This window comes from Hyla sarda, chromosome 8 (genome assembly GCF_029499605.1).
Source record: "Hyla sarda isolate aHylSar1 chromosome 8, aHylSar1.hap1, whole genome shotgun sequence".
Taxonomy (NCBI): Eukaryota; Metazoa; Chordata; class Amphibia; order Anura; family Hylidae; genus Hyla; species Hyla sarda.
The window spans coordinates 33,618,619-33,640,990 of NC_079196.1; the positions used below are offsets into that span (position 1 = coordinate 33,618,619).

Genomic DNA, 22,372 nt, shown 5'->3' on the forward strand with positions numbered 1-22,372 from the left:
ATGGTGACAGGAAAAGTGTGTAGCACTTGGACTGTGATACATCATGTGACTAAGATTAGTAATTATGATACCAAAGGTCACACTGATCTTGGAGACACCTATACTGATGTGTAACAGAGGAGAACGCTGTATTTATGTAAATGCTGGGGTTCTTACATATACTGGATACTTGTAATATGTTGGTTGTCTATTCTGGCTGTTTACCACAATGGGACTCATTACGAATAACAAGTGAACCATCCACCAGTATGTCTTTTCGTGTAGGATGTTTTCCCAAAGACATCTTTTGTAGTTTATCACCACTTTTCAACATCCAAAAAATCTTGGAAACCAGAGCATTCATACAGTGATGTCAAAGAACAGATATATTGTACTATGTGATGTCACAGTACAGGGATAATACACACAGTGATGTCACAGTACAGGGATAATACACAGCGATGTCACAGTACTGGTATAATACACACAATGATGTCACAGTACAGGGATAATATACAGTGATGTCACAGTACAGGGATAATACACACAGTGATGTCACAGTACAGGGATAATACACACAGTGATGTCACAGTACAGGGACAATACATACAGTGATGTCACAGTACAGGGATAATACACACAGTGATGTCACAGTACAGGGATAATACACACAGTGATGTCACAGTACAGGGATAATACATACAGTGATGTCACAGTACAGGGATAATATACACAGTGATCTCACAGTACAGGGATAATACACACAATGATGTCACAGTACAGGGATAATATACACAGTGATGTCACAGTGCAGGGATAATACACACAGTGATGTCACAGTACAGGGATAATACACACAGTGATGTCACAGTTTAGGGATAATATACACAGTGATGTCACAGTACAGGGATAATACACACAGTGATGTCACAGTGCAGGGATAATACACAGTGATGTCACAGTGCAGGGATAATACACAGTGATGTCACAGTACAGGGATAATACACAGTGATGTCACAGTACAGGATAATATACACAGTGATGTCACAGTACAGGGGTAATAGGCACAGTGATGTCACAGTACAGGGATAATATACACAGTGATGTCACAGTACAGGGATAATACACACAGTGATGTCACAGTACAGGGATAATACACAGTGATGTCACAGTACAGGGATAATACACAGTGATGTCACAGTACAGGATAATACACACAGTGATGTCACAGTACAGGGATAATACACAGTGATATCACAGTACAGGGAGAATGCACAGTGATGTCACAGTACAGAATAATACACACAGTGATGTCACAGTACAGGGATAATACACACAGTGATGTTACAGTACAGGGATAATACACAGTGATGTCACAGTACAGGGATAATACACAGTGATGTCACAGTATAGGATAATACACACAATGATGTCACAGTACAGGGATAATACACACAGTGATGTCACAGAACAGGGATAATATATACAGTGATCTCACAGTACAGGGATAATACACAGTGATGTCACAGTACAGGGAGAATGCACAGTGATGTCACAGTACAGGATAATACACACAGGGATGTCACAGTACAGGGATAATACACACAGTGATGTCACAGTACAGGGATAATACACAGTGATGTCAAAGTACAGGGATAATACACAGTGATGTCACAGTACAGGATAATACACACAGTGATGTCACAGTACAGGGATAATACACAGTGATGTCACAGTACAGGGATAATACACACTGTGATGTCACAGTACAGGATAATACACACAGTGATGTCACAGTACAGGGATAATACACACAGTGATGTCACAGAACAGGGATAATATATACAGTGATCTCACAGTACAGGGATAATACACAGTGATGTCACAGTACAGGGAGAATGCACAGTGATGTCACAGTATAGGGATAATCATATACACAAAAATCCCCCATGGGGTATCCGGGGTATTTAATTAATAAATTCCAATTCCCTTCAGGGTTAGCAACCCCTCCGGGACTAAGACCCCCGACTAGGGTCACCCTTTTAAAACTTCACTTTTATTTATTATTTGTTAAGATCAAAATGAGGTGCAAAGAATAATACAAACGAAGGTGTTTAAAAACACAATATATAGGAATTGGATTGGTCCATTACTGGTTCCACTAATTCTATTTCACTAGGGCTTCTATGTTAGGGACTCTTTTTCATTAATCTGGATCCTAAGATTCCAATCTTTATAGTCCACATAACATGCACCTCCTCTATCTAATTTACCAAGTCCTATTATTGCTGTTTAAAATGTGTTCCCTAGCATCCCCCCGACGTTTCGCTGGAGAGACCCAGCTTTATCAAGGTATAGGACACTAGGACATTAGTGTCCTATACCTTGATAAAGCTGGGTCTCTCCAGCGAAACGTCGGGGGGATGCTAGGGAACACATTTTAAACAGCAATAATAGGACTTGGTAAATTAGATAGAGGAGGTGCATGTTATGTGGACTATAAAGATTGGAATCTTAGGATCCAGATTAGTGAAAAAGAGTCCCTAACATAGAAGCCCTAGTGAAATAGAATTAGTGGAACCAGTAATGGACCAATCCAATTCCTATATATTGTGTTTTTAAACACCTTCGTTTGTATTAGGGTGACCCTAGTCGGGGGTCTTAGTCCCGGAGGGGTTGCTAACCCTGAAGGGAATTGGAATTTATGAGTATATGGATAATACACACAGTGATGTCACAGTACAGGGATAATATACACAGTGATGTCACAGTACAGGGATAATACACACAGTGGGGGACATTTATAAAAGCATTTAGTAGAGTTTTTTTTTTGCTTATATTTGTTTCTCAAATGTCTCACCCGCGACTAGGCACTTTTCTGTGCGACTTTTAACCGGCCGAGGGAGAAGAGCAAGAAAATTCAGTTTGGCTTATGTTAGCACATTTTCAAAATTGACTTGCAGTGGTCAGAGATTTATAATGACAAAAAAAGTCGCAAACCATCAAAAAATGCCATACATTTACTCCAGCTCAACCCTGACCTTACAGATTTTGCTTACATGAGCTGATTTGCTTATGTGTGACAAATTTATAAAGGCCGTGTGACTTGTTAATAAATTTGTTGGATGTAAGCAAAATAATACAACTTAAAAAAAAACATACATAAGGCTGGGTTCACACCACCTTTTTGCAGTTCCCGTATCATGTTTTTAATTTAAAAAAAAGGATTCCTCAAAACCTGACTAAACTGTATGAAAACGTGCACAAATTTTAATCCCTATGGGGGAGATTTATCAAAACCTGTGCAGAGGAAGAGTGGTGCAGTTGCCCATAGCAACCAATCAGATTGCTTCTTTTATTTTCCACAGGCCTCTTTAGAGGCCTGTGGAAAATGAAAGAAGCAATCTGATTGGTTGCTATGGGCAACTGCACCACTCTTCCTCTGTACAGGTTTTAATAAATCTCCCCCTATAAGTTTTTAACTTTTCATTCCATTATTATTAGTTTCACTTATTTGATTGAAATTCCAAGAAAAAAAACTGTACAAAGTCAAAAACCGTATGGTGAAAACCAGATGGAACCGTACGCACATACGGTTCTGTACGGTTCCCATTGACTCCCATGTTAAAAAAAAAACGTATACGTTTCATTATGGTTTTTCACCCGGACCAAAAACCATGGTAGGCTACGGTTTTGGGTACGGGAAAAAAACTGACAAAACCGTACAGGATGTAAAATAGGCACACAACCTGATGCATCTTTTGGCGTACGGTTTTCAATGGAGAGTCAACGCGTACGGTTTTCAATACGGTTCCGTACGGTTTTCAAATTGAAAATGTATACGGGACTGTATTGTAAAAACGTGGTGTGAACCCAGCCTAAGCAAGTTTTTATAAATGTCCCCCAGTGATGTTACAGGAAAGGGATAATGTACACACACAGCGATGTCATGTACATACACTCCTCAAAAAAATAAAGGGAACACTAAGATAACACATCCTAGATCTAAATGAATGAACTAATCGTATGAAATACTTTCGTCTTTACATAGCTGAATGTGCTGACAACAAAATAACACAAAAATTATCAATGGAAATCAAATTTATCAACCCATGGAGGTCTGGATATGGAGTCACATTCAAAATCACAGTGGAAAACCACATTACAGGCCGATCCAACTTTATGTAATGTCCTTATAACAAGTCAAAATGAGGCTCAGTAGTGTGTGTGGCCTCCACGTGCCCGTATGACCTCCCTACAACACCTGGGCATGCTCCTGATGAGGTGGAGGATGGTCTCCTGAGGGCTGTCCTCCCAGACCTGGACTAAAGCATCCGCCAACTCCTGGACAGTCTGTGGTGCAACGTGGCATTGGTGGATGGAGTGAGACATGATGTCCCAGATGTGCTCAATCGGATTCAGCATTGTCTTGCATTAGGAGGAACCCAGGGCCAACCGCACCAGCATATGGTCTCACAAGGGGTCTGAGGATCTCATCTCGGTACCTAATAGCAGTCAGGCTACCTCTGGCAAGCACATGGAGGGCTGTGCGGCCCCCCAAAGAAATGCCACTCCACACCATTACTGACCCACCGCCAAACTGGTCATGCTGGAGGATGTTGCAGGCAGCAGAACATTCTCACGTCTGTCACGTGCTCAGTGTGAACCTTCTTTCATCTGGGAAGAGCCAGTGGCAAATTTGCCAATCTTGGTGTTCTCTGGCAAATGTCCTGCACAGTGTTGGGCTGTATGCACAACCCCCACCTGTGGACGTCAGTAGTGTTGCTCACGAATATTCGCAATTTGAATATTATTCGCGAATATCGCATATTCGCGAATTCGCGAATTTCGCGAATATAGCGCTATATATTCGTAATTACGAATATTCGTTTTTTTTTTTTTCACAGTACACATCACAGTGATCACCCCTCTCTGCTTCCAGCTTGTGTGGTGTAAAGAAGGCTCTAATACTACTGTGTGAGACTGGCGTGTGAAAATTCGCATATGCGAAAATTAGCATATGCATATGTTCGCATATGCGAATTGTCGCGTATGCTAATTTTGTATATGTTAATATTCACATATGTTAATTTTCGCATACGCGAAGTTTCGCATATGCGAAAACAAAACGAGAATATAACGAATATGCGAATATTCGCGAATATATGACGAATATTCGTCCATATATTCGCGAATATTCGCGAATTCGAATTTGGCCTATGCCGCTCAACACTAGACGTCAGGCCTTCATACCACCCTCATTGAGTCTGTTTCTGACCATTTGAGTGGACACATGCACATTTGTGGCCAGCTGGAGGTTATTTTGCAGGGCTCTGGCAGTGCTCCTCCTTGCACAAAGGCGGAGGTAGCGGTCCTGCTGTTGGGTTGTTGCCCTCCTACGGCCTCCTCCATGTCTCCTGGTAGCGCCTCCATGCTCTGGACACTACGCTGATAGACACAGCAAATTGTCTGTTCCATTTGCACAACATCATGTGAAATTGATTGTCAATCAGTGTTCTTCGTGAGTGGACAGTGGGATTTCACAGAAGTGTCATTGATTTGGAGTTACATTGAGCTGTTTAAGTGTTTCCTTATTTTTTTTGAGCAGTGTAGATAATGTAGAAAGGCCACCATGACAATACAGGAAAAAGAAACACGTAATGATGACATCTGCTAGTGGTAAACAAAATGTAATGGAAAAGTAATAACACAAAATGTCTTGATTCAGAGAGGGTGGGCTGAATTTTTCAGTTTATATTATACTAGCTGAGTACCCGGCATTGCCCGGTTTTTCCTACCAAATCCTTGTGGAAGTACTTGTCCTCATATCCCGACCTCATATATCATCCTCATATCTCATTTTCATATCCCGACCTCATATCTCGTCCTCATATCTCATCCTCATATCCCGACCTCATATCTAGTCCTCATATTCCGACCTCATATCCCGACCTCATATCTCATCCTCATATCTCATCCTCATATCCCGTCCTCATATCTCATCCTCATATCCCATCCTCATATCCTGTCCTCATATCTCATCCTCATATCCCATCCTCATATCTCATCCTCATATCCCGTCCTCATATTTCATCCTCATATCCAGTCCTCATATCTCATCCTCATATCCCATCCTCATATCCTGTCCTCATATCTCATCCTCATATCCCATCCTCATATCTCATCCTCCTATCCTGTCCTCATATCTCATCCTCATATCCTGTCCTCATATCTCATCCTCATATCTCATCCTCATATCCCGTCCTCATATCCCGTCCTCATATCCCGTCCTCATATCTCGTCCTCATATCCCGTCCTCATATCCCGACCTCATATCTCATCCTCATATCCCATCCTCATATCCTGTCCTCATATCTCATCCTCATATCCCGTCCTCATATCTAATCCTCATATCCCATCCTCATATCTCATCCTCATATCCCGTCCTCATATCTCATCCTCATATCCCATCCTCATATCCCATCCTCATATCTCATCCTCATATCCCGTCCTCATATCTCATCCTCATATCCCATCCTCATATCCTGTCCTCATATCTCATCCTCATATCCCGTCCTCATATCTCATCCTCATATCCCGTCCTCATATCTCATCCTCATATCCCGTCCTCATATCTCATCCTCATATCCCGTCCTCATTTCTCATCCTCATATCCCGTCCTCATATCCAGACCTCATATCTCATCCTCATAGATCATTTTCATAACCCGACCTCATATCTCGTCCTCATATCTCATTTTCATATCCCGACCTCATATCTCGTTCTCATATCTCATTTTCATATCCCGACCTCATATCTCGTCCTCATATCTCATCCTCATATCCCGACCTCATATCTAGTCCTCATGTTCCGACCTCATATCCCGACCTCATATCTCATCCTCATATCTCATCCTCATATCCCGTCCTCATATCTCATCCTCATATCTCATCCTCATATCTCATCCTCATATCCCATCCTCATATCCTGTCCTCATATCTCATCCTCATATCCTGTCCTCATATTTCATCCTCATATCCCGTCCTCATATCTCATCCTCATATCTCATCCTCATATCCCATTCTCATATCCTGTCCTCATATCTCATCCTCATATCTCATCCTCATATCCCATCCTCATATCCTGTCCTCATATCTCATCCTCATATCCTGTCCTCATATTTCATCCTCATATCCCGTCCTCATATCTCATCCTCATATCTCATCCTCATATCCCATCCTCATATCCTGTCCTCATATCTCATCCTCATATCCTGTCCTCATATCTCATCCTCGTATCCCGTCCTCATATCTCATCCTCATATTCCAACCTCATATCTCATCCTCATATCCTGTCCTCATATCTCATCCTCATATCCCATCCTCATATCCCATCCTCATATCCTGTCCTCATATCTCATCCTCATATCCTGTCCTCATATCTCATCCTCGTATCCCGTCCTCATATCTCATCCTCATATTCCAACCTCATATCTCATCCTCATATTCCGACCTCATATCTCATCCTCATATTCCGACCTCATATCCCGCCCTCATATCTAGTCCTCATATTCCATCCTCTCCATCTGCTCCGCGCTCCTTTTGGTGTCTGATGCAGCATTGGTATGTATATCACATGGTGCTCTTGGGGATTTGTAAGTATTCCATTATACTTCTCTGTGTTTGCTCCGTACTTCGTAACCTTAGTTCCCCTCCTGAAGACGGGGTAGAGTACATATTGGAAATGTGTTTTAACATGTATAACATACTAGGTCACGTGGGTTAAGTTATGGGAAAACAAATAAACTATGCATAAAAACCTATGCCTTATTTGCAGGTGAGGGGATAAGTTTTAGATTGTGGGGGTCCGATTGGAATACCCCTTTAATACTAGTTGCTACAATGACGTAATCACCCTATACAGATCATACAGATGTATAAATGATGCATAGTGTGGCCATTGAAGGTGGGTCCGGGTATGACTTTTGTATCAGGGCCCAGGACCATGGATTAACAATTCTAGGCCTCCCCTTTCAGATGTAACAAAAATAAAAAGACACAAAACACAAGACTTTAAAAGATTTTTGATTTATTATAGAAAAAAATGTTAATGCAGTTAAATTTGTTTTTTGTTTTTTTACACTTCTAAATTCCATAAAACAAGTCCAGAGAAATTAGGATGCCAGAAGCATGCAGTCTGCATTTGCTTTGTTAAATGCTCCTTTTTTTTCACAAAAATAACACCACTTTATATTTTTTTTTTTATCTCTGTAAGCCACTAAAGCAGAGGGAGAGCAGAGCATGCAACACTTTACGCCTTTGCATAGTCATTTTTTTTTTTACCCAGCATGCCTTGTTGAATGCTACACATATCCATAGATAAAAGTAGAAAGGGTTAATCAGCAAAAACATATACAAATTTTTTTTATTTTCTTTTTCCCGACTGTTTTGGTTTAGTAAAGGCAAAAAAAAAAGAAAAAATTTCATTAATTTCCACGGTCCAGCTTCAAATGTTTCGGTATTTTTTAGGTATAGATCGGTTTTCACGACATGACATAAGCGGGAATCACATTTATTATATTGATGACATATCACAGATTTTCTGGGGCTATAATAATTGTATATTTTCATCTTTATTATTATTATTTTTTAAATTTTTTTTCTCTTTACCACAGACTATACCTTAACCTCTTTATAAAGCGCTATCTACTTACATATGTGCTCTTGTTACAACATCTGCCAAGTGACGGCCATATTGTACGCCAAACCAATCCTTATATTTACGCATTGCCTCAATATATTGCCTCAAGTCCTGCAGGAATTTGTGGGAACTGAGTTCCTGTACTTTTTCCACAGCAGGATCACAGTTCCCATTAGCAGTAGTTCTACAGGACCAGCCCTTGAGTGGAAATCTTGGGTGAGTTCCTGCACTTTTTTTCCCCAGGACTTGACCCCCATATATATATATATATATATATATATATATATATATAAATAAATGAATTTTCCCCTAAAATTTGATATGGGGATAGGGGATAAGATGTTAGATTGCCGTAGTCCCGCTGCTGGGGACCCCGAGGATCGCCGCTGCGGCACCCCGCCATCATTACTGCACAGAGCGAGTTCGCTCTGTGCGTAATGACGGGCGATACAGGGGCCGGAGCAGCGTGACATCATGGCTCCGCCCCTCATGACATCATGGCCCGTCCCCTTAATGCAAGTCTATGGCAGGGGGAGGGACAACTGCCACGCCCCCTCCCATAAACTTGTATTGATGGGGGCGGGGCGTGACATCACGAGGGGCGGAGCCATGACGTAACAATGCTCCGGCCCCTGTATTGCCCGTCATTACGTGCAGAGTGATCTCGCTCTGCGCAGTAATGATAGCGGGGTGCTGCAGCAGCGATCCCCGGGGTCCCCAGCAGCGGGACCCCGGCGATCTGACATCTTATCCCCTATCCTTTGGATAGGGGATAAGATGTCTAGGGGCGGAGTACCCCTATAAGTGCTTGACTTCACCTCTTTTTATAGGTTGTTTACTAATTGATTAATAACCTTTTTCATTTTATCTGTTGCTTATAAAGCAGGGAGACCAATATGGTCACCATCACATCACCCACAGGGGTTGGCACTCAACTTTTGTAAACTCTGAATGGCACATATTAATGCATAGTTAAAGGGGTACTCCGGTGGAAAACTTTATTTTTTTTTTAAATCAACTGGTGCCAGAAAGTTAAACAGATTTGTAAATGACTTCTATTAAAAAACCTTAATCCTTCCAATTTACAAATATGTTTAACTTTCTGGCACCAGTTGATTTAAAAAAAATAAAAATAAAAAAAGTTGTGTGGTAGAGGACTAACATGTCTGATCCTTCTTGCCCCTGCTGTCGGGGGGAATAGTCAAGAGACCAAACACATTAGACTGTCAGCTGGTCCTACCATAATTGGCAGGTTTAGCCAACTTTTTTTAACATGTATGGGGGCCTTTAGACTGATTTGTCATTAAAGGGGTACTCCGGTGAAAACCTTTTTTCTTTTAAATCAACTGGTGGCAGAAAGTTAAACATATTTGTAAATTACTTCTATTAAAAAATCTTAATCCTTCCTGTACTTATTAGCTGCTGAATACTACAGAGGAAATTCTTTTCTCTTTGAAATGTTCTCTGATGACATCACGACCACAGTTCTCTCTGCTGACATTATTCTAATAATGCTTTATTTATTGTTGTCCTTAGTGGGATTTGAACCCAAGTCCCCAGCACTGCAAGGCAGCAGTGCTAACCACTGAGCCACCATGCTGCCCTTAGCATACATCTGGTGTGCATGGCTGCTAAAATGGACAAAGATGTAAGCAGAGAGCACTGTGTTCGTGATGTCATCAGTGTTCCAAAAAGAAAGGAATTTCCTCTGTAGCATTCAGCAGCTAATAAGTACTGGAAGGATTAAGATTTTTTAATAGAAGTAATTTACAAATATGATTAACTTTCTGCCACCAGTTGATTTAAAAGAAAAAAGGTTTTCACCGGAGTACCCCTTTAAAGAGTACCTCTCATGGCGATATGGCGGAAGGATATGTGTAAATTGCCCTGGGTTGCGAATTCTTGAATCCCGAGATTTGGCCCAACATTTCGCAATTAGGAGACTTTGCATGGGACTCCTGATCTACTCATGTTTGGCCAAGATAATGCATGGCCAGTTAACACATATCCTGCTGATGGATGGTCATAAGAGGTACTCATTAAAGGGGTACTCCCGTGGAAAACTTTTTTTTTTACATCTACTGGTGCCAGAAAGTTAAAACAGATTTGTAAATTACTTCTATTAAAAAATCTTAATCCTTCCAATACATTTTATGGGCTGTATACTACAGAGGAAATGCTTTTCTTTTTGGATTTCTCTGATGTCACGACCACAGTGCTCTCTGCTGACCTCTGCTGTCCATTTTTGGAACTGTCCTGAGCAGCTTATGTTTGCTATGGAGATTTTCTCCTGCTCTGGACAGTTCCTAAAATGGACAGCAGAGGTCAGCAGAGAGCACTGTGGTCGTGACATCAGAGAAATCCAAAAAGAAAAGCATTTCCTCTGTAGTATACAGCCCCTAAAAAGTACTGGAAGAATTAAGATTTTTTAATAGAAGTAATTTACAAATCTGTTTAACTTTCTGGCACCAGTTGACTTAAAAAAAAAAAAAAAAAAATTATAAGTTTTCCACGGGAGTGCTCCTTTTAAGGTATAGGAATTCTTACTTACAATCCCTGTTGAGGCTATAATGGTGGCCATATTGGACTTTCTTAAAACAGCCTTAAAGGGGTACTCTGCCCCTAGACATCTTATCCCCTATCTGCGATCACCCTACTGCACCCAGCGTTTGTTTAGAGCGTCGGGTGCAGCGCCGGCGGCTCGTGAAGTCACAACCGCGCCCCGATCATGACATCATGGCCACGCCCCCTCAATGCAAGTCTATGGGAGGGGGCGTGACGGCAGTCACGCCCCCTCCCATAGACTTGCATTGAGGGGGCATGGCCGTGACATCACAAGCGGGACCTGACCGTGATGTCGCGAGCCTCCACCCCGCATCGCCACTCATCCGGCACGGAGCGAAGTTCGCTTCGTGCACCGGTTGTCTGGGGTGCCAAGCCGAGACCACAAGGCGGGACCCCTGCGATCAGACATCTTATCCCCTATCCTTTGGATAGGGAATAAGATATCTAGGGGCGGAGTACCCCTTTAAGAACACAGTAGGTTAAACAAAAACATAAAAGGTTATTCCCATCCTATCTCATGGCATATTCATAGGATATATCTGGGACCCGTTCTGTGGATATGCTATACACCTCTGAGATAGGCGTAACTCTTTAAATGACTAAAAAATTTTAGATTTTTGGGGGAAAATAGTCCCTCGTGTTAAGAATAATGGAATGGTTTAGCACACAAAATGACTGCCACCATTATAGGTAGATGACAGGTCACTCCATGCCATACAACATGGCAACGATGATGGAGAAAAAAATAAAATATGAAGCCGTAAAAATAATCATCTTTATATACTGCAATGTGACGCCGCCGAACGTTGAATGGAACACATCATGGCGGCACGTTAATGTACACGTCTCAATGTATATCGTTTTTTTTTTTCAATTTTCTTTATTAAAAACACAGCTGCCGAATGCGACAATCATTATTTCATTTTTGTAAACGAGTCATCTTGTGCTAATACAAATGTGCTTTATTATTACTTCAGTTTCAAATGTTTCATCGTTTTGGCAAAATATATGTCTATCTATATCTCTATATTTCTATTCTAGGACTATCTATATATTACATTATTTGGTCTATTCACCAGAAAATGATTACGCTGAATAGATGCGTCCGCAGGTTTCTACTGCGTTGGATAAGTACGGGTTGGTTATGTGACCAGCCAATTGGTTGTGGAATTTAGGCACCTTAAAAAATTAGGTTTTTTTTCTTGAAGGGTGGGGTGGGGGGCGGGGTTTAAGTATCAGGCACATATATACCTGGGGGGACCACTCTGGTATGTCTCAAAGGTTTTCTATCTCCAAATTTTTAGGTCAGGTTCACACCAAAGACTACATCAAAACCAAATTGAAGTGATTGTCCACCACCCTTACACAGTCTAATTTTTTAAAGTCTAAATAGGTTTAAGATCAATTTCTTTAGATATCACCTTTTGGAAGAGTTTTAGGTTTGGTTGATAATCCCTAGTCATGTTTCAAGGCTTTTTTAAGGACTTGAGAAGCATTGACTAGCTTTCTCCAATAGATGGCACTAGAAGGACAGCTCTTTTCCTTCTGGAGGAAAACTATTTTGCAAAACATTTTTCCCAGGGAGCATCGCAAAGCCTACAAAATTCCCTATGCTAACTTGGTTGTCTGCTCAAGTCATACATTACCTTCTCAAACCTTAATATATACTTATGAGAATGAGCTTTTATTTTTTGTGATACAAAGCTTTAAAGGGGTACTCCACTGGAAAGTATTTTTTTTTTTTAAATCAACTGCTGCCAGAAAGTTAAACAGATTTGTAAATTACTTCTATTAAAAAATCGTAATCCTTCCAGTACTTATCAGCTGCTGTTATGATGCACAGGAAGTTCTTTTCTTTTTGAATTTCCTTTCTGCCTGACCACAGTGCTCTCTGCTGATACCTCTGTCCATTTTAGGAACTGTCCAGAGTAGTAGAAAATCCCCTTAGAAAACCTATCCTACTCTGGACGGTTCCTTAAATGGACAGAGGTGTCAGGCAGAAAGGAGATTAAATAAGAAAAAAAATTCCTGTGGATCATAACAGCAGCTGATAAGTATTGGAAGGATTAAGATTTTTTTAATAGAATTACAAATCTGTTTAACTTTCTGGCGCTGGTTGATTTAAAAATTTTTTTTTTTTTCTAGTGGAGTACCCCTTTAAGTCTCCTCTGGCCTCTATAAAGATACATTAAGATAATTAATCATCATAGAATTTTGGACTTCATGGTGTGAAAAAGGGGCATGTACTTTGAAGGGGTCTCAAAAACATACAGTGAACTACCAATGGGGGCCATAGATTTATATTTTTTTGCATCTAACTTCAGGGTGGTGAGATATTTAATATGCAATATGCAGGGTTTGAACCAGACATGAGCATGCCCACCGTGTTTCTCTGAAATGGAAACTCACCAAGGGGTGTGGGAGAGCCAGCCAGACATTTTCACTGCAGCGGCCCCTGCAGTGGAAATGTAGTATTACATGCCGATGATTAAATTAAAAATATGTAATATAAATATCTGTCATATAATGCAAGAATGAGGTGAGTCCACCACAACAGGAGCCATCCATATAGAGCAGTGGTCTCCAAACTGTGGCCCTCCAGATGTTGCAAAACTACAACTCCCAGCATGCCCGGACAGTCAACGGCTGTCCGGGCATGGTTGGAGTTGTAGTTTTGCAACATCTGGAGGGCCACAGTTTGGAGACCACTGATATAGAGGGATGTTGATGTTCAGGAGTGCTAACAGGGCATATGAACTGGTGCTATCTTTGTTAGGCTGCGTTCACACCACGTTTTTCAAATACGGTAACCATATACGGTTTTCCGCAAAAAAAACGTATACGACCGTATCCGAAACCGTATCTGAAACCGTATGCATAGAGAATGCATTGTAAACCGTATTCCAAATGTTGTGTACGGTTGCATCCGTTTTGCCTCGGATACGGTTTTGCCGATTTTTCAACCGTAGGCAAAAATGCTGTCGACCACGTTTTTGCCTCCAGTTGGAAAACCGTATGCGAACCGTATGCGGTTCTTTTAACATTGTTGTCTATGAGAACCGTACACAGAATTTCAGAATATGGTTGCACACGGTTTTTCTAATCCGTTTTTGGAGTTGACACATGCGCAGATTGGAATTTCAATAGAACAATAGTAACTTTATTACATTGCTGGAAAACTAATTCCAACAAAATAGCAAAACCGTTGGCAAAAACTGATGCAAACGGATAGAACCGTACGAGGAAAAACCATATACGTTTTAATTTGGAGTCATACGGTTGTATACGGTTGCATACGGTTTTTGCCATACGTTTTTTAGCGGAAAACCGCATACGGTAACCGTATTTGAAAAACGTGGTGTGAACCCAGCCTTAGACAACCCCTTTAAATTGAAAATTGCAATCCTATGGCCTACATACAGACAGCAGTGCTATGGGACTTGAGAGATGTGGGGGACCAGATTACACAATTCAGCCACACCAGATCTAAAGGGGTTGCTGGGACTATTTACAGTCGTTGCAGCACATTAGGACAAATCTAGAACTGAATAGCTAATATTTTATTCTAGGGCCCACACCAGGAGAAGGCCCCCCGAATTTGCTTTTGTACACTGTTCATACTTTGCAAAGTAGTTTACTGTGAAAATTGACCTAGAAGACCTCTCCTGGTGCTCCGCCTGGCACCATCCAAGGAACATACAGTGATCCCTCAACTTACAATGGCCTCAACATACAATAGTTTCAACATACAGGCCCTCATTTACTATTCTAAACCCGACTTCTTTTGTCGTTTTTTTTTGTCGCATCTTTGTCTGCGCCATGTCGCAGACATGGTGCGCCAGTCTGGACACGATGCAACATTTTTCCCCGACGGACCCGATGTGGATTCTCCCAAACCCGAAAAAGGGGCGTAACCCGACATTTCTGAGCTTTCCCACGTATTTATAAAGGTTTCCAACCCGAATTTGTTGAATTGTTGTGGATTTTTTCCCGACAGCTCAGAGGAGTTGGAAACCAAAACCGACAAAACCCACGTGCGACAAACAGGATGCGACATAATAATAAATACCAGGGGAAAAAAGCAGTCGGGTAAGAAAGCAAGGTAGACTTACAACCCGATTTTCTAAGTAAATGAGGGCCACAATGTTTTTTTCTGGACCATCGTAACTTGAAACCAGACTCAACATACAATGTACAGACAGTCCAGATCTGTGAAACGTGTCACAACTGGAGGAACTGACCAATCAGAATGGACATTTTACTGGTAAATCACCTCTATTACTGAAGTGCATGCACCATTTTGATGTCCGGTAGCGCCCCCTACAGTACAGGGAGGAACTACAAGTTCTATACTACTCCTTACCTGTGCCAGGTTTAGCTGCTCCTTTGGACACCAAGTAAGGGTGGCTCCATTTGGGACACTGTGTGTACTGTATAGGACCCTGAAGAAGCTACTGTCCTCTACATAAACCATTGTTTCCCAACCAGGGTGCCTCCAGCTGTTGCAAAACTACAACTCCCAGCATGCCCGGACAGCCAACGGCTGTCCGGGCATGCTGGGAGTTGTAGTCTTGCAACAGCTGGAGGGCCACAGTTTGGAGACCACTGTACTATACCAATAATTGAAGTAGTCCTCTTTTGGACAATTATTCTTTTATAGCTAGTTTTTTTCTGCTGAATAGACCATACATTTTTTAACCAAATCACTACAGACCCATCCCCCCCCCCCAAATACAGAGATTTACTTCTGACTTTATTTTATTTTTTGGCTGGTTAGCTCTTCATCAGTCTAGGGATGGGTAAATGTACTAAGGCTGAGTGTCAGTGTGTATTATATATCCAAAATGGTGCCCCATTGGGCAATATGATCCACACTACTGATCTACGAGGAGTCATAATTGCCGTTAGGGCGTTAGGGTAGGGTCATCAATGCCGTTTTTTGCTCTGTATTTGCTGCTGTGTAGTTTCCTACCCATTGAGGTCAATGGGTAGCAAAATCAGCTGCAGAAAATATGCAGCAAAAGACGGTACGTGTGACCTTACCCTGAATCTCTGCCAATTTTATGAGCAAAAAATGTTGGGCTACGAGTTGCACTTGACACTACTGAAAAACTAGGCCTCCATCTACAAACACGAGCAGGGCTGCCAAAACAAAAAAATTGTCCTTGTCGCCGATAGCAACCAATCATAGAGCTGCTTTCATTTTAGCCTGTTAGAAGGAAAGGTTGCTATGGGACACTTTTGATCAGTGAGGCCCATAGCAACCGTTCATACAGAATGGCAAAAATATTTTTGGGATCAATGAGGCCTATTGTGTTGCCATAGGAACCATTCATGCTTTCATTTTACAGCACAGTTTAATAAGTAAAAGCTGAACTCCGATTGGTGTTGCTATGGGCAATAAGGAGACGTTTTCTCCTTTTGGACAGTTCAGAGCGTTCCGAACAGCCGGCGAGTATACATACGAAATGTGAAGTGAATTTTGTGCTATATGTATATACGTGATCCTGCCTCTGCTCTGGTATATGATTCTTATAAAAATATAGGGGCTTCTTTAAAAAAAAAAAAAACGAAAAAAAAAAAGGAAATTCAAGCAATTTCATAGAGCCTACAATACGACATCACTACCACAGACACATACATGTGAACATGGATGGATCAATTGTAAAGTAAAGCTAGTTTCTAGTGTATTCCTACAGGAGGGAGGTAGTGTCCTGCATGGTAAAAACCGTGCCGCACTACTGCCCCCTGTTAATATACTCTAAAGGAGAACTATAGTGAACGGCTCTGTGCTCATCATCCCACCCCACCTTCACATAATATCCCATGGGCAGTGTCCTCGGGAGCAGGGCTGCCAAGTGTTAGCCCTGTTTCCTCTTATCAGCCTCTGCAATAATGTCCAGCAGTGTAGCTTGTCCATTCATGATCAAGCTATGAAGATATATCGAAGACTTGGTTGCTTAGAGTTGTTTGAAGGGTTAAATCAGTGACATAACCTGAAGCTCCGTCGTCTCAATGCAAAATATGTAACAGGATCACCCACCTACTATGTGCCATATGTGGCCCATGCCCCCCTCCCCCCACCCCCTCAGGCAAAGGACCCAGCAGCTACCTCTGAACCCTCTATAGCTATACTGCTCCATTTCATTCTTCCAGTATGGTTCCCAAATAAATTACCGTATACAAAGCATATGTCTAAAGATTTTGTTTGCCAGACCCGATACCTGGCACCTCCACCAATCAACTGTGTGCTAGAACCAACACCTGACACACCCACCAATCACTTGTTCGCCAGATCCAATACCTGACACCCCCCACCAATCACCAGTTTGCCAGACCCAATACCTGGCACCCCAACCAGCTGTTTGCCAGACCCAACACCTGGCACCCCCACTGATCAGCAGTTTGCTAAACCCTATACCTGGTACCCTCACCAATCAGCTGTATGCTGACCCAATACCTAGCACCCCCACTCATAAGCTGTTTGCCAGACCCAACACATGGCATCCCCACCAATCAGCTGTTTGCCAGACCCAATACCTGGCATCCCCATCGATTAGCTGTTACTAGACCCTATACCTGATACTCCCACCGATTAGCTGTTTGCCAGACCCAATATCTGATACCCCCACTGGTCAACTGTTTGCCAGACCCAATACCAGGCACCCTCACAGATGAGCTGTTTGCCAGACCCAATAGCTGGCACCCCAACCAAAAAGCTGTTTGCCAGACCCAATACCAGGCACCCTCACCAATCAGCTATTTACCAGAGCCGATGGCATACACAGGAAGATAGAGTTGAAGGCAAACATCTTATGTTGTGTAATGCCTGTGCTAAGTTACTTCAATAGGAGCTAAGTTGCAGTAACCCTACATGGCCACTACACAATGTATGGTGCTGTCAGTTTCCAGCTCTGTTTTTCTGTGTATGCCAGAACCTTGGCTCTAGCAAACAGCTGATCAGTGTTAGTGCCAGAAGTAAATCAAGAGTATGCCTATATATACATGCATGACATAAGCTGAGGATAGGGTGCTCTAAGGCCCCTATGCCACATATGGGCCCATTCACACTATGGAATTTTCCCTCAGAAATCCCGCAGCATGAAGCTAACATTGTAGCCAATGGGATTTCCATTGACCTGTTCACACTGCAGAATTTCCACAGCAGAATCCGGACTAAAGATTGAACATGCATTGCTGTCAATGAGGACCGCGCATATCCGTCCAGTCCTAGCGCAAATTTATTTTGCCAGCACCTTCTACACACAAAATGTCTGCCTGAAACTTCTCTACTATTCCCAGTAGTACATGAGGGTATGACGTTGTATAAGCCCCAGCACATATTTGCATCGGGGCTCAGGAGCTTAAAGGGGAACTCCTCTCCTAGACATCTTATTCCCTATCAAAAGTATAGGGGATAAGATGTCTGATCGCGGGGGCCCCAGCGCTTGGGACCCCTGTGATCTCCCTGCTGCACCCGGCGTTCGTTTAGAGCGTCGGGTGCAGCGCCGGAGGCTCGTGACATCACAACCACACCCCCTCAATGCAGGTCTATGGGAGGGGGCGTGACTGCTGCAGCCGAGATCGTAGGGGTCCCCAGTGGCAGGACCCCCATGATCAGACATCTTATCCCCTATCCCTTTAAGCTACTGTGTCTACATGTAACAGACATGTTGGTAGATTTACGTTAACACGCCTTACTGTAATCACATGACTATATCAACCAATCCCATTAACCTGCTCAGTGCTGGAGTGCTACCGACATGATAAAAAGGCATTTAAGGCAAATAAATATGTTTTGTCTTAAGCCATCCTACTGAGACATTTTTAAAGATTTCCTACACACCATAAATTCTATTCTACAAAAAAAAAAAACACCCATTATACAGCGCTGTTTTAATATGTCCTCCAATTTATACCATACACAGATAACGTTTCTGTACATTAGATGTCAATGAGTTCTAAATGAAGGCACCATTTGTTTTATCTCATTCTATTGTAATGCAACTAGGGTCATGAAAAATAGGTGTACATATCATACTGCACATATTTCTAATCCAGCAATATTATGGTTAACCACACCCTCTGTGCCAAAAACTACAGGAATAGAAAAACAAAGCTAATTTCTTTTTTTTTTTTTTTTTTTAAGTGCATCACCCCTGTCCTCAGGTTGGATGTGGTATTATTATTATTATTATTATATTTTTTTTGGCTGGGGGGGGGGGGGGACCATTCATCATTTGAATTTAGTGTTTTAATTCAAGGTCCAAGGACATCACCAACAATGCAGACTATCACACTCTTTCAGTTGAGTCTCCAAGTGCAGATGGAATTTTCAGTTTAGTGCTAAATTTACACCGCCCATTGGCAAGTGCATAACATTGCAGGAAATTTATCAAAAATGTCATGGGGTAGTTGCTCATAGCAAACTGATTCAGACTCTTTTTGAATAGTGAAAACAAGAACTGGATTGGATATTGGTTTTCCAATCCAGTTCTGCGATAGTTTTGATAAATCTCTATTGTGAGAGTTGATGTTAGGTTGGGGCTTTAACCTTTTTTTTTTTTCCACATGATTTGTCTTATTAATTAACCTTTATTGTGATACATGAAACTATTGCACAACTCAGTCTTTCAATGGTTTGCAGCCAGAGAAGTAAACTCATACCTAAGGTTCTTACTATGCAGGTTGCACAGCCAAGGAAAAATATGCTTTATTATCCTGAGCGCCGATATTGCAAGTGCTCAGGAGGTGGACCCTTCAGGCCAAGTGAGCTTTCCTTGCCCCTCCTCTTAGCTCTGAGTGACAGCTCTAGTATCCAAATAGGTGACTACTAGAGCGGAGAATTAAAGCTAAGAGAAGTGGCTGGGGAAGGGCTTAGAGTTTGGGCACTTATCATGAATGATCCTCCTCCTGGGCACTTATCATGAATGATCCTTCTCCTGAGCACTTATCATGAATGATCCTCCTTCTGGGCACTTATCATGTAAGATCCTCCTCCTGGGCACTTATCATGAATGATCCTTCTCCTGGGCACTTATCACTTACTGTATAACTCCTTATAAGTCTGTCAGAAGTTCTGAGTACGCAAAACTTCCCTTTTTCTCTATGTCTATGGGGGTAGTTTGGAGCTCTGTATATGAAAAATGATTATCAACCATTTTATATATAAGATATATTAAATATATATTTTGGTACCTAAAGGTGCCTGGCCAAGGTTAACATTCAACATTGACATTACCCCGATTTTCTATAGCAGAAACACATTACAGTTAGCAAAATATGTCTTTTTTTGCATTAAACCAGAAAATAAGATTTTTTTTTTTATCTGTAGGAAATAAATAATCCGGTATGATATTTTGCTAAGGTTTTGTCCAAAGCGCATTACTTCTGATGTAAACTGACATCATTATTGCCCAGTTCATCTCTATTGTTTTAACATACACAGACTAAAAAACAAAGAACAAACATCTGAGCATTTCTGTAAAAATTTAAAAGATTTCAAATCAGATTTTTGGAAAGTTTTAAAAGTCACTTTGGAGTTCTGTGTATTTTCTTGTGTATTATTATTATTGGTTTTATGAAAACTGTTGATATGTTTTATACTATATAGTAAAAATAAATGTACGGTATAGAGATTTTATTTTATTTCTTTTTTTATTATTAAATGTTCTCTTTGTCTACACCCATCCCACCCATAATCCTGTCCAGTTTATTTTAAAGTGAATGCAACATGCTCAAGTAGACTTTCCAGTCAATTTACCCAAATTCCAACAGGAATTGGCTTTATAAATTGGTTCCAACTGGAACTGTTCTTTTGGAAATTTCCCAGTGCAGGAAATTGTTCCTATACGTGCCTTGACAAGTACCCTTAAACAGGAGTCCCCTACTAAATTCCTCAAAAGTCTTGGGCCGGTTAAGCCATAAGAATCTCTTTGTATGGATACAGAAGCCTATGCTATGAACAGGTCACGCTGTTGAGAAGACCACCAATGGAAGTCAACTGGAGTGGTCTCTCAAATCTTTTAGAATAACTATTGAGAGACAGATGTCTCACCAGACCTAGTAAGATATCTGCTGGAAGCTAAGATCATGTCCATCTATAGGAAATCCCTGTGCTTTTTCTTTCTCCCCTACACCCACATATACTCACTGAATTTTCTATGGTTAACTTAAGTCTCCTGTTTGCACACACAAGGCGACCACCAAAAAGACCCTATTGGAGACCCATTCTTGTCATCATTAGAAGCTGTAATATGTCCAAGTATTCCTCATAGAAGACACCTTGGAGAACCCATTAAGAGACTTATCCATGCTAGAACCACTGTTGTCTAGGTAAGGAGACTGTGAAGACCCACCCCTGAACAAGTCGCTTTCCAAGACCCGCCCATGCTTTACTAGGTCCTTTTATCGAGCCTCATGCAAGGAGATCTCCAAGACTTAAATGGCACAGGTTATCAAGAAGTAAAGTGGACGACCCCTGCCCTAGACTACAAAATGGATGTGTGCAATAATCCATGTAAGCACATACTGCTCAAATGTAAATGTCAAAGCAAAAAGGTCTGTCGAGAGGGCACAATAAAGTTCTACCTACACGTAAATACTCATGGATGTGGTGAAGCATTTTGCCTGTGATGTAGCATCAAGTGACACTCTTACAGCTGGCAAAATAAAATGATTTGTATATTCTATCTACCTTATGTTGCTGTCAGTATCTTGACCTTTTTGTTGTCTGTATGACTTGCAATGCATAACAAAACAATGCACTGTAAGTTTTCTGGACAGCAAACTGGTCAATGACCACTATCTCTTTTTTGTTTTGTTTTTCATAAGTTCAAAAAAACTCAAAGCCTGTGCCTGGAATCATGGCTATATCCTCCTGGGGAGCCACGGTTCCGATGAGGTTTATAAGTGTCCTGGTAGGCATCAGAATACTCTTCTTCCACAAGAGGATAATGGTCACGACTGTGTTGAGAACTGGAAGACAAGCGGTTTCTGCTTTTCCGAGCTATTTCATTGTGATAATTTTCATCTGAGGTCATTAAGCTTCTTCTCTCGATGGGCGAATTTTCAGTTGAATGGTTATTGTGTCTCATGCGTTGGCTCTGAAAATAGTAATAAAAATGTG

The 22,372-nt window shown here is 41.5% G+C and overlaps 1 protein-coding gene across 5 annotated transcripts in view; it reads right to left on the bottom strand.

Moving 5' to 3' along the window:
- Window positions 1-13,950: 13,950 nt before the first annotated feature.
- The window catches only part of CACNB4 (calcium voltage-gated channel auxiliary subunit beta 4), a 216,805-nt gene continuing 208,383 nt past the window's right edge, over window positions 13,951-22,372 (bottom strand). For 4 of the 5 annotated variants that reach the window (XR_008847118.1, XR_008847117.1, XR_008847120.1 and 1 more), the window contains 2 exons: window positions 17,626-22,349; window positions 13,951-17,589 (listed from right to left, as the gene is read on the bottom strand). Coding sequence is in view for 1 of the 5 variants with exons in the window: in XM_056535300.1 (XP_056391275.1) it covers window positions 22,089-22,349 (261 nt within the window). In the remaining 4 variants the exon portion in view is untranslated. Of the gene's footprint in view, window positions 22,350-22,372 lie in introns of all 5 variants that reach the window. The other variant, XM_056535300.1, reaches the window with a different exon arrangement.